Source organism: Emydura macquarii, unplaced genomic scaffold, assembly GCF_026122565.2.
Source record: "Emydura macquarii macquarii isolate MOO-44397 ecotype Brisbane River unplaced genomic scaffold, CSIRO-AGI_Emac_v2 contig_2432, whole genome shotgun sequence".
Taxonomy (NCBI): Eukaryota; Metazoa; Chordata; order Testudines; family Chelidae; genus Emydura; species Emydura macquarii.
The window spans coordinates 2,860,860-2,874,918 of NW_027132569.1; the positions used below are offsets into that span (position 1 = coordinate 2,860,860).

The 14,059-nt window shown below is 35.0% G+C and overlaps 1 protein-coding gene across 3 annotated transcripts in view; it reads left to right on the forward strand.

Annotated features, from left to right (window-relative positions):
* Positions 1 to 14,059, forward strand: part of SEPTIN7 (septin 7) — a 95,922-nt gene that overhangs the window by 46,995 nt on the left and 34,868 nt on the right. For all 3 annotated transcript variants that reach the window (XM_067562508.1, XM_067562510.1, XM_067562509.1), the window contains 3 exons: positions 6,429 to 6,529; positions 7,445 to 7,579; positions 13,639 to 13,756. In XM_067562508.1, coding sequence (XP_067418609.1) covers positions 6,429 to 6,529; positions 7,445 to 7,579; positions 13,639 to 13,756 — 354 coding nt within the window. The remainder of the gene's footprint in view (positions 1 to 6,428; positions 6,530 to 7,444; positions 7,580 to 13,638; positions 13,757 to 14,059) is intronic.

Sequence of the window (14,059 nt, forward strand, 5' to 3'; positions counted from 1 at the left end):
TTTTATTTACAGGCTTGTGTCCTGCTGTAATAGAATCTTAGATAACAGAGTGTAGTTAGCACATTTAAAAATTGGGAAGTTATATTTAGCCAGAGAGAATGTTACAGGAGATAATTAAATTTAATTTCAGTCCAAAGATATGGTGGTGGTCAAAATACCTAATTTTGGTATGCTATATTCTTTATATCACATTGCTAGTGATTAGTCCTACTTTAAAGTGATACCATAATTTAAATCACATTTGTCTTTTGAATTTTATGTACTCTTAAAAATAACATTTAGGTTTACTAGATCCGAAAGACTAATGTAAGGCAAATGTCACCTAATGTGTTTACACCAATAATCGAATCCTAATGATGTAACATGAATTTAAATTATGTAATGTATGCAATATAAGAATATGTTTAAAACCACAATTGGCTAATAGTAGTAATCTTGAAAAGAACCAGGATGGTGTATTCATATCATATAGTGATCATTAAAAACTTTGTTAATCAATAATTAGGGAGGATGTTAAACAGCAACTAGTAAACATTTTGAAATCAGCAGGACTGGATAACACACCAAGAGACACTCTCTGATCCACTAATTTTGACTTAACAAATTCTGGAAGCCTGTGGAAGTTCTAGAGGACTGGGGGGAAAAAACATTTGTTAGGCCAATATTTAAAAGGGGTGTAAAGGAGATGACCTGGTAATTTTAGGCCAGTTAGCATGACATCAATCCCAGGAAAAACCTTGAAAAGGTTAATAGGGGACACAATTGGTAAAGAATTAAAGGAGGGTAGCATAATTATTTATGCCAGTCAATATCACCTTGGAAAATAGATCTTGTCAAACAAACTTTTTTGAGATCACAAATTTGGTTGATAAAGGTAGCTATTGACATAATATACCTAAAATTCTGCAAAGATTTCAGGCTTGTTTATGCAGAGTAGCAATGCAATCTGCATTATGTAATTTTTAAAGCATATTAACATGCCCATCCATATTTGAAATAATACTATGTTAAAGTGCACTAGGGAACCTGTAGTATGCACCAGCAGGGTCTGCATGGACTAATTAATGTGCAACCCATTAATGCGCTTCAGAAATCATACCTCCGATGGTATGTTACTCCACCATGTAGACAAGCCCTTAGTCCCTTATGATAGTCTGAGTAAAAAAGTACAATACAAAATCAATGTATCCCATATAAATGGATTATAAACTGGTTAACTGATCTTAAAGTAATTGTAAATGGGAGTTTCTTGGCCCAAGATTATTTGATGTATTTATCAACCGTGTGGAAGATAGTATCAAAATATTGCTGGTAAAATTTGCAGCTGGCACACAAGTTGTTGGGGTGGTAAATAATAAGCACAGGTCAGTTATCGAAATACACCTCAATCAGCTGGTAGTGGGCTCACTTGAACAGTGTGCATGTTAATATATGTAAATTCAATGTCATGTATCTAGGAACAAATATAGGTTATGCTTACAAGATGAGACACAGTATACTAGAATGCAGTGACAATGAAAAGGACTTGAAGTTAATCATGGATAGCCAACTGAAAATGAGCTCCCATTGCAAAGCTGTACCAAAGAGGGACAAACACAATCTTTGAATGTATAAGAGGAGGAATATGAAGCAGGAGTAGGGAGGTGGTATTACCTCTCTGTACAGCATTAGTGAGACCATTATTGGAATAAAATGTCCATGTCTGGTGGCCACGCTTCAAAAAGTATGTTGACACATTGAAAAGAGTTTTAAAAAAAAAAACTACTAAAAGAATGATTCAGGATCTGGAAAGCATACATTCATAAGGAGAGACAGAAAAGTTCAATTATATTTTATCCAAGAGAAGGTTGAAGTTTCTTGGTCACCATCTACATATGTGGAGTAGAGAGTTCAGTACATGACTCTTTTTTTAATCTAAAAGAACAAAATATAACGAAATCCTGTGGTTGGAAGCTGAAGCTAGACAAATTCAGACTAAAAAATAAGGGGCAAATTTTTAATAGTGAGGGTAATTAACTATTGGAACAAGACATGGGGGATTGCCAATCACTTCAAGTCTTTAAATCAAGATTAGATATCTTTCTAAAAGATGTGCTGTAGTGCAAACAGAATTTATGTGCTCGATGCAGAAATGACTGGATGAGGCTCTTTTGGCCTATTATGCAGGAGGTCAGACTAGATTATCGTAATGGTGTCTTTTGGCCTTAAAATCTGTTAGTCTTGTGCTGAAACTATGCCTCTTTATTACTCCATCAATAAGAAATCATTGAAATCAAGTGTCTTGTGGTTGAAGAGGATTCTAACCTGCTTTACATTCATACAAGTTCAAACAGAAATGGAAACTGGATATCCATATAGTTTAAAAGTGATCAGTCGTCCTCTCTTCTTCTCCAGTCTCTGGTGCAAGCTGTTATACACTTAAATTAGGAGCATCCATAAAGATGACAAATTATATTGTAATGGTATAAAGGGCATTCATCCCTTCAGGAGACATTGCTACCCTTATCTGGCAGGTGTGCTTTCCTTGTGATGGCTGAAAAATCAACAAGTATTGCTTTTTAAATGGGAAGCCTAGCCTCTGACAAACTTAGTCTATCTTATTCAAATGTCATTTAGATAAATAGTGGAAAATATTAGAATTGTAACCTTGAATGTTCTATGTATTAATGACTCCTGGGGCTAATATTTAATTGTGATTCCAGTTCAAATACTTTACCTAGGTAGAGAAGGCTCTTGATCTATTGATGTTGTGTTCCACATTGCATCAGCATGTGTCCATATTCATGCTCATGTGGAATGCTCTTGAGGCAAATTTAAATCATTAGTGAATTGAAATTCAGCATGTTCAGGGACTCTAAGGTTTATAATTCCTACCCAGTATATACACTTTAGCTGTTCCTTGTTCATGTGGATTGATGCATTCTTAGTAGAAATTGCACTTTATTTTTCCTGCTCCTTCTGTATCATGTAGGAACTGTTTACAGTATTGATTTTTGAGTTAAGGTGATTAAAATAGAGAAGTTCAACATAAGTATGAACTGTAGTTTTGGCAGTGCTTGACAATCATGCAACATTAGTAATGGTTTTATTTTAAAAATTGAAAAATAAGTTTGTTCTAAGGATTCTTAAAAAAAAAAAAATAATAAAAAAAAAAAATCCAGTTTCCACTTTGCAATTTACATGAGTCAGCACTGGCAGCGTTTTAAAAAAATTATGCAAAGTTGATTTCAGGTGGGTGAACTCAGAAGAAGTTATAAAGTAAGTGATCTTACGTGAAATACATTTTATTTGATTATTAGCTAGATATTTTAAATGGATGTGATAAAGGAATGCTTGATCCAATAGTGAGACTTGTATTCAATTTTATAAGATCCAGTGTAGTAAAGTAAAATAGACCAATCTGACCTGCTTCACTAAAGTGCATGGGAAAATGGCCATTTGGAATAGATTTGTTAAGAAAAGTTTTAAATTCCAGAGCTTGAACTAATTTGTTTTCTATGAATCTCTTGGGAATACTTGTAAAACCAGATGATAGAATACAGTTGGATTCTAACTGTGAATGACACTAGTTTATAGTTGTCTGGATCTGTTCCAGATGTTGCTGCATTCTGAGATTTTGACCATGTATGGACACACAAATTCACTTAGTTCACAAAAGAAAAATAACCTAAATAGGCTGTACCTCACAGGTTCATACTTTTGTTAGTGTCAATGAGAGATCAATATTAACATCATTTAGTGTGCTGTCGTGGACAAGATTTGACTATCCTATCTGTGTATAAAATTTCAATATTCAAAAGTTTAGAAAACTGTATAAGGCAGAATGTACAAAAGATACACCCCTCCAATTTCTAAATAGCACTAATAAGGGTTATATACTAGTAATTGTAAAGCTTACTTTTAGATAGGCATTGGCTGCTGCAGAAGTGGATTTGGAGAATATGTAGCTTGAGCACTATGGATATTGGTAGGACTGCCCATCATGTTTGCAAAGATCTTTATTAAACCTATTCAGAATTATAGTTTGAAAATCATTTTCATTATTGGAAGGGAAATGTGTAACTCATTCCATTAACAAAAGCTACTCTTTGTAAGCGCAGGAAACTTCAGACTGGGGAAGCATGAACTATTTGTACACTGGTTATTAAATGATCTAGAACATGAGTGTTCTGAAGAAAAAATCCACTGAATCCAGAACTATTTGCAAGATGTTTGCACAGTAGCACAGTCTGCAGGGTCCTAAGGAAGCACTTGGAAACTGGGCCTTGTCTTATTCCACTTTTGGCTGCTTTGGAGGGTGGAGTGGGAGGATCCAGTCTTGTGCACCCTGCCAGCTGGATCAGGAATCAGACTGTACATTGTGTAGGAATCTGTGTAGGATACCAGGCTTTAGTGTTTGTTGCTTTCACTTAAGGCTAGCCATGTCAGTAATATTTTTTCTGTTTAAGCAGAAGTGTGAGGGTGTCCAAAATCTAAAATCTATCCTTTTGGTAACTGATTTGAGTCAGGTGCAGAGATGGTTATGTTTATTGAATAAATTTATACACACTTTTTTCTGATTTTTTTTCAGTTTTGAAGGTGCAGAGGAGGCTAAAAAATCATTCTTAGGGTTAAATATTGAATCTTCCTCAGCAATTATGCTTTCTTTGCTCTTATTTGACTGATACTCAGTGTCTTGTCTCTGTAAGACTTGTTTCATTTTCTCTTCAAAGTTTTTCATTTTCTAGGTTTATTATTTGTCCATTTGTTAGTATCTTACTGTAAGCTGGCTCACATGGCCAACAGTTGCAATGTGTCTTGCAGCTCACTTCAGGTGTGGTGATTTCACTGTGTTCTGCAATTAGCTATGTATGTGTAAGAAACAACTTTGCTCTGTACCCTAAAATAGCAAAACTGTATTATAGCATGTGATTGGTCAGGAACCCATCCAAATAACAAATTGTTCGTAAAAGTTGAGGCTTTCAGTCACATCTGTCATTGAGGCTTTTATGAAAGTAGTAGTCCACTGAAAAGTTGTCATTTAAAAAAAAAAATTGACATCAGGAGACCTGGAGAGTGTTTTATACAGAAAGCAGATATATAAAATTAGTGTTCTAAAACTGTAGCCTGTGTGTGCTCACTTGAACATGAATGGAGGGCTAAATGGCCAAGATTGGTAATAGGGTACCGAGCTTCTTAAATTTAGGACACTAGTCTCAATCTAGATCTAGGAAACAATGGTCACTTAACTTTTTAGATATTAATTTGGTGTCTTAGACAACCTTAGTATAACTACCTCAAACTTCTTGGCAGTTTGAGGCTAAAGATTTAATGTGCATGGAGAAGCTTTTGCTCATAGTTTATTGAAACCTGTTGCAGGGTCACTGATATTTACATATCTAAATAAGTCTTGGAGCAAAGTTCTGCTAGCCTTGCTACTCTGAGGTAGGGAACATTACTCTTTGCAAAGTGCTGTGCATATCATGTGCTTTCTTCATTTGCCACCTTAAGGATAAATGCATAACCAAAACCTGATGGGATGATATTGTAGAACAGATATTGGCACAACTAGCTCCTGATGGTTTTTGGGGAAAAAAAGCCTTGTGTGTTCTCTCTGCCCAAGAAACCAACACTTAATGTTGTCAATCTTGCTAACTATTCGTAAAAATTAATATATGTTTTTAGGGAAAGGAGAGAGGAGGAGCTTATTTGCTTAAAACTGAAAAATAAAATCCTAAACATTTATAATGGAAGACTTCACATTCTGTGACTGACCTTTCCCAAACAAACACTAAATTCACTAAAACAACTATATATTGAAACTAAATGTATGGAAATAGAAAAAGTAGGGATTACAAGCTTCATTCACTTTTTTTTTAGAAAGATAGTCGCTTCCTTTAAAGAGAGTAAAGTAGAATAATTTCTCTTAATATGTATCCACATGTATGGATGTAAGGATATACATATTCTGTATGTCCTGAGTTACTAATATCTTGGTGCGTGATGGATTGTGCAAGCCTTTGAATGGTTTTGCTTAATTACTATCAGTGTTGGTCATTTTGTTTTTCTAATTAAGTGAGTTCTTAAACTGCATAAAATTTGAACTTAAGTAATGCTGTCAACCAGTAAAAATATTAGATATTGCTATCAGCTAGTGAAAATATTAAGCTCCTCTGCAATACTTTACAAATAGATTTTCAAACTCCCTCAGATTATGTTAAAGATTAAATAAAAAAGTCAGATGACAGAGGCAGAATGGGTCTTTTCAGCTTTCATTTAGAGCTGCAAAGTTTCTCAAGTCTATAATTGTTGATGCATAATTTGTATTCTAATGGATTTCTTACCTAGACACAAACCTGGAGGGTTTCTGCATTGAAATAACTGACTTAAAATCATAGTTGTATTGTAACTACTATATGAGAATTTTTAAACCCTTTGAATCCTTATAGGTTGAACAGTCAAAAGTTTTAATCAAAGAAGGTGGTGTTCAGCTACTACTCACAATAGTTGACACACCAGGATTTGGAGATGCAGTGGATAATAGCAACTGGTAAGAAATTACTTTCTTATGAATTCCCAAAGTAAACTTGAATAATATTGTTCTTGTTTAATACCATAACCCATTTTAAAGATGACAATTTTTCCTTTAAATCATAAGGTTTACTTCTTTAAACTTTTATACATTTGTTTTGGCAATATTTCTCTGTTAGCCAGAAATCTTATTTTAAAAACTGAGTTGCCTATTGCCATTCTAATTTCATTAAAATGCTTTCAGCTTCTTTCTAACTAGCTCTGATGTGAACAGAATCATCAGCTATTTGTGCATTATCATGGTTCCCAAGAAGCTGAAACTAATTATTTCTGTAATGTCACAGGACTATAATCCTGTGATATCCTGTAAAGAGTATTCGTTTGGTTACTGTTCTTGAGTGTTCAGCTCAATACTATTACAGAGGATAGTTGTATTTAAAGGGCTTTTCGGTGAACATGCAGACTGTTGTCTTAAAGCTGTGGTGCTTATTTGTGTGTGTTTAAGGTTGAATGGTTCTTTAAAATATTAACCATTATTCTTTCCTCTTTACTTTGTTCACAGTACTTAGAGTATTTTAGTTTATTTTGGATTAACATTTCATATTTACACGCAATGCACATAGATACAGTTTGAAATCCTGTTGACTACAAGAGCAGCTCTTAATTTAAGCTTCTAGGGTTTAGGAATGAATGATTAGCACTTCAAGTTAAGAAGAGCTTTATTATTTTAAAGCTGTTCAGAATATAATTTTCTAGCTCTCCTCCTACATTTAAATATCTCAGTATTTTTAAACTAAATGTGCTAGCAGTAGTGTACATACTCTGTATCTATTTTCAGCAAAATCAGTGTATGTGTATCTCAGAAATTGATGTTTAATGCATATGTGATTTATATAACTGGACTTACAAATTTTTAATTATGTACACTCTGTAGTTGGCAGCCTGTTATTGACTACATTGACAGTAAATTTGAAGATTACCTGAATGCAGAATCTCGTGTGAATCGACGTCAGATGCCAGATAATAGAGTGCAGTGTTGTTTATACTTCATTGCTCCTTCAGGACATGGGTTAGTATCTTGGTATTTTAATGTGCCTTTCCCCCCTAATTCTATCTCAAAAGCACATTCAAACTCTGGCATTCCTAAAATATGTAATATTCTAAGTCCAGGGTTTTTCAACACATAGACTGCAGGCCATGTTTAATTTCTTGAGGTAATTTAATTTGGCCTGTCAAACACTAGCAAGCCAGACTTGTAATAAACCAGAATAACAAGAAGAAATAGGATCACACATTGGTTACCAAAAAAAAATTGTCATCTGTTTTATCCCATTTGTGAACATCCGTATGTCTTTGCCACTTGTGTTAATTATCAAATAAGTTATTAAAAATATGAACTGTAGAAGATGCTCTCAGTACTCAGCCAATAGATTTTCAACTTTCTTTGAACTCAAATGATAAATCAAAAGGGAAGGAAAATGTACATATATATTCAAGTGGCTCATATTGGTCATAAATTCGTATAGGGACTAGTGTGTCTTCTGTTCAGTGAATTGAAAACCCCTGATACTGAAATTCTGCTTTAATTCAGATTACACTATTATGCAAGCTTTCAACCACTTCATCTCACTTTTATCTTGGTGAGACTTCACTCTAGTGGAGGAGATAGAAAATTGCATTTTTAAGTACTTGATCTTGGGTCATGTAAACCTGAAATCAGACATGTACAGCAATGTATTGTAGTATTACAACTGTGATTAATTTGTGAAAGACTCTCTGCTTGTTAAATTTGTACCTTAAAAACTAGAAAGAAAACATAAGGAAATATCTTAAAGTTGTGTTCAGTTGTATAGATCAAATGTAATAAGGCACATTTTAAACAGTCACTTTTAATTTTAGGAAAGAAATTAATTTTGTTTTTTATCATTGTTCTCTTACTGTGTGACTAGATTATTGGCATTTGTTAAATATAACCAAAAACATAAGTGCTATTGTCATTTGTCCTGCTTGTATGTTATCTGTAGAACAGAATTGATTGCAAATAGGAAAGCTTGAAACATAAACTAACTGTTATTCTTCAGTTATTCTTCAGTTCTTCATATGGTTTAACTAAAGGAAAAGTGGAAGAAACACCCTCAAATTTAGTTAACAAAAATTTGAGAATTAGGCTGTTTAATGACTTTTGGCATACATCTGCTCTGTCTTTGGTCACTAGTAAGAACCTCACTAGCAGTGGGAAGCACAAGAATTTAAAGAAAATAGAAGTAATGTGAAATTGAAATGCATGCTTCAGGTATTGAAAAAACAAATATGGTTCCATTTTAGTTTGCTAAAGGCTAGAATACAGTGTCTATCTTCTTGAAGACATATTCCACCCAATAACATTTCATCATGACCAAACAAGCAAACCCACCATGTTGAAGAGGGACATGTAAAGTTGATTGAATAGGTTCACATAGTGTTGATCAATTAATAGAATAAGCTGCCTGTGCTGAAAGCACCCCTGTATTCACACCCTACAAACCCTACAAAATATGCCTTCTGAGGTGTCATTTGAAAACTTAATTTGCTGGTCAATAATATCATGGTAAAATGTGTATATAGCAACATTATATGTAAAGTTATGAGTTCCCCTATATGATGATGATAGCCCATGTTCAAAACCAGACATCCCTGCCTAGGTATAAGCTGTTAAACAGGTCTATTCCCTTAGTTTACATATAAGTAGTAAACAGGGCCCTCAAGACAGCAGGGAAAGGAGAAACAACAATTTGCATTTTAGCAAATGGGGGAAGAAAGAGTATCGAGTCTTGTTTACCACCAGATTCCATGTCACCTTCCTCACTGTTTGGGTAAACTTTTACTTTGAGGCATAACCTTCAGAGAAATCAACTTCAAAGGTTCACTGTACTATAAAAGAAAGGGGCAGAAAACCCAAAGTTATCTCTCATCTAAGAAGACAAAGGCACCAGCACCTTTGGGCCTCTGGAAGAGATCCTGTCTGAGGAGAGGGTCAGTCACCATTTTACTGGAAGACTGAGTGAGAGATTTTTAAACAAACTTTGAACCAAAATTTGCTAGATTAAGTTTGACTTTTATATGCAGGTTTTCACTTTTATTTGCTGGTAACCTTTTCTAACACTCATATACTTGAATTCACTTAAAATCCTATCTTCTTTTTGTTAAACTCATATTTTTAATCCAAACCAATCCAGTATGGTGTGTAAAGTGAACTGTTTGCTATTTCCAGTGATGGTAGCAAACTGTTGACTAGGGACTCCTTAAAGGGGCAACAAACCTTAATATCCCTCTGATTATTCCAGGCCAGGGTTGAGCATTTCAGAACACACATTTTTCGGGAAAACCTGGGACTGGTGGTTTGTTGGGTTTACCCTGCAAGTAAGTAGTAACCAAGGCTGGTGAAAGCCAGAGTGGGATTGTAGACAGGCTGCTGGGATCAGAGCTGCTAAACCAGTGCTGTCTAGCAAACAGATACTCAGGGTGTGACCTGTATACTAATAGGCTGGTTGTGAGTAGCACAGATTGGAAGCTACAACAGCAGTGCTTTGTGAGGCACCCACGGTTTCGGGGCAGGCAGTGACAACCCCTCACTGGTCTGGATTGCACTCCACAATGTGACACTACCCCAAAATAACATTGAATCAAGGATTTTCCCTGTGGTTTTTTTTGTTTTTGTTTTTGTTTGTTTTAAAGGATATTGCCTTTTGTGTAAAGAATATTACTCACTTCCTATCTGTTTTTTTATGGTGTTACACAGTCGCATCTTGTTTACTGGGCTCACTGTGATCTATATAACTGTCATTGTCAAGTGTCTAGTCTGAATAAAACAAAACTCCATTTACAATGGGTAAAAATATTTGTAGAGCAGGTGTCTTTCCTTTGCCCTTTTGGTTTTAAAATTCTTAGTTTTTTATTGTGAAAATTGAACTGAAGTGTTAGGCACTTGTATGTACGTGAAAAATAATCAAATTAAATCTAGATAAACTGCCCTACCCTATGAAAAATAAACACAGACAGCAAGCTCCTTCCCACTTAAGACCACCTACACCCCCTCATCAGTAGTTTGAGAAATTAGGTGAACCTGATAGCATGCCCTGTAGATTAACCAACTGGAGTATAATTATCCAGAGGAATTGGGATTGAGTTCCAGAATTGGATCTCTTCTTGAAAACTCGCTCATCCTCTCCGTTTTAATTCATGAGGCTGTTAGCTCGAGTACTTCTGGTTACAACAGCAGATGATATTGTGAATACCTCTCTATATCGGTATTATTTCCCCTCACATTTGTGTTACTTTGTGAAGCTTTTGGCAGGGACATGTTAAAATGGGCTCACATTGCCACATAGACTTTCTTGACAAACTTAATGTGCATTGTTTTCATTGCTAAATGGAAATTTTGATTTTTTTTTTTAAACTATATTTGAACACTTAACTCCCCATATTCTGAAGCTAGTGCTAAGCACCTTTCCACAAGAGTTTATTGGATTATGGCTTTGAATCCTTATAAATCTTTGAAGAAATTCAGGTGTGTGTATTATTTTAGAAAATTTTAGCCTTTGCTAGCCCATGTGATCTTGACAGCACTGAATAAATGACATTCCAGTATGTCTATGGGAACAAATCTCTATTTCTCATAGATTAAAAAGTACAAGATGAGTTGAAATGTACACTGCCATTTGCTGATTTGAATCCAGTTTGCCAGCTGATTAAGTGAAATAAACTGAATAAATCCATTCATGATGGACCTCTTCATGCAATTAATTGCCAGTCTTGTTAACTGTCTTGGCCCTTCAGATAACTTAATCAGCATGGAAGTTGAACAGAATTCTCTGCCCTATGGTTTGTCTTCTCAAACAGGATTGAGTTATTTTGGTGGAGTGTGGAAGCTTGCACCACCCTTGCTAATGTAGTATCCATTCAATGTATAAACAGTAATTTTCCAGCTCCGACAATCTGGCCCAGACAATCCTGTGGGGAAGTAATTTAAATGAGAAGCTAGTATAAATAAAAACAGTCAAATCTGTTGATAGAGACCTGATCTAATCCCAGAATAAACCTTTTTTTATAATGAAGCTTTTTATTGAATTCATATCTGTTCATGTTATAAATCAGAGTAGCACATGTTTCCAAGATACATTCAGCTTATGTATTAGTCTTGGATGTCTATTTTTTGTCATAATGCCTCAGCTCCAATTTGTCAAAGAAATTTTCAATTTAAAGTATCGGACTATCAAAGCACAGAATCTAAGAAATAAATGAAAGTAACAAACTTTATCCCCTATAATATCCAAATTGGTATTCTATTTTATTGAATAGTTAGGTGAAGAATGTGCTACTATACTCTTGACATTTGACACTCAAATGTCTTCGTTCTTTTCTGAGTATAGAACTAAACTTAGCTCAGTTTTGGTTTAAATAGGGAAACAATTTTAACTATAGAAATACGTTTTAATTTAACCATAAAATGTATACTCTAATTGTTCCAAATAAATAAGAGGAGAGAACTTTCAAATGGCCTACTGTTTTCACCTCTGGCAAACTAAGGAACAGATTCTGAACTTGAGCTGTTTTTCTCTAGGCTGATGTGATGGTGGCTGACCGCACTGCAAGGTATCTCTTGGAGAAAGGGGAGATTGATGAGAGAGCAACAGAAGTGAATCTAACTTAGCCATTAGACTGTAGGGGTGGCCTTGACAAGTTCTGAATGGAAGTCCAGGCCATGGGAAACTGCTTCACCCTGAGGTTTATTTGTAGAGAGATAGGAAATTGCCCCCCACCCCCCCCCCCCCCCCCATGTTCTTGATAAGTTATATCAAAGGCTGATTTACTACATGGAGAGTCGTCATCTCAGGGGTTAGGAAGTTGAAAAAGTGTGGTTAACAAGGTTAGCTGCTTTGTGGGATACCCAATCTGAATTTTCCTCACATTATGGTGGTTCAAAACAGTTTTTAAATTCTTTCACAACAAACTGTAGTGGTGAACTTCAGGTTGTTTCACGGGATTTGATGGAAGGTTTAGGACTATCCAACAAATTATCTAATTGTGCATCCAATGGTAGGCAATATTTAAGAAGTTTTAGAGTATTTAGATTGTTTAAGTCTTGGTTTAAAGAACGGTGGGTGGCATTAATAAATTCCTGCCATATTAAAGTTAGAAAAGAACGCATGAGAATAAAGTGTACAGAGACTGCCAACTTTTAGAGCCCGGGGGAAAAACAGGTAGTACAGCAGAACTGCTTTACCCTACCTAGATCGAAATGATTGGCTATATAAAGTTGTAAATTTTGTCTGAAGTATCCCATCATTACCACCACTAACAAGATCTTCCCTTTCTATGATTTTAGTCTCTATGATGGTATTACCATCAGGCATGGAGAAACCAATCAAAATGAATATGATATCCTTGTAGATACTTGTCCACATTACACAATCACAGTTGGTGGTCTCCCTGTTAGAGGGGCCCAGGCTTGGAATAATCAAAGATATTTTTGAATGTCATGTATGAAGTTTCTTGGTAGCGCTATGTAATGAAGCTTGCTTTTTTTGGTTCAGTTGGTACCGTGACTTATCAGTCTTATCAGAAAAAATAACTTAAATTGTTTTGTAAAGAATAAAAATAAATACTTTAAAATTGAAAGGCCTGGAGTTTATGCTCCAGTTAATCACTCTTCTGTAGCATTATAAAAAAAACCTATAGTCCATGTTACACAATTATATAAATGTGCAGTGGTAGTCCAGCTTTTTCTTGTCTCCAGAACTTTCTTTGAAGCCTCAAATCATTAAAGTGAACAATATCCTATTGCTACTGTTAGAGACTTTCGTGGTCACAAATGCATATATCCATTATACTTCCAGTAAGTCAGCCTTTCTAAGCCTGGGCAGGACTGGCCATCAGGGGTGCATATGAGTTATACATTTAGAAAAGTTAGCCGTAAAATACCACATGAGAGTTGAAGTGGGTATAATTGGTTGCCTTTTCCTCAAGGAGGGGGGACTCTGTTTTCAAAAGTTTGGGAAATGCTGTAGAAAAGAGAACACAATTTGTTTAGGGGATCTAATGTTTAGTGCTTAAAGAATTAAATTACAGGACTCTAATGCTGTTTTTCAGACTTAAGCCTTTGGATATTGAGTTTATGAAGCGCCTGCATGAAAAAGTGAATATCATTCCACTTATTGCCAAAGCAGACACACTTACACCTGAAGAATGCCAACAGTTTAAAAAACAGGTGAGTTGAAAGATTAACATATATTTACAACATAGTATAATTTAGTGCTTTGATTTCCATGTAGCTAACGAGGTTTAATTTTTCATACAGTCAAGATTAAACCCTGAAGCAACACCTCAAAGCTACAAAACTGAGTAACTAATATAATTAGTTTTGAATGTAATGGTGGAAAGATCTTATCTTTGGGGGAGAACTATTAATAGTGCTGTGGGATTCTTGACAAATGAGATGTTCACTGTTCTATAACTATCTCAGCTCTGAAAGCTCCCTTTCATATTTTCACTGTTAAAGACACAAAATCAA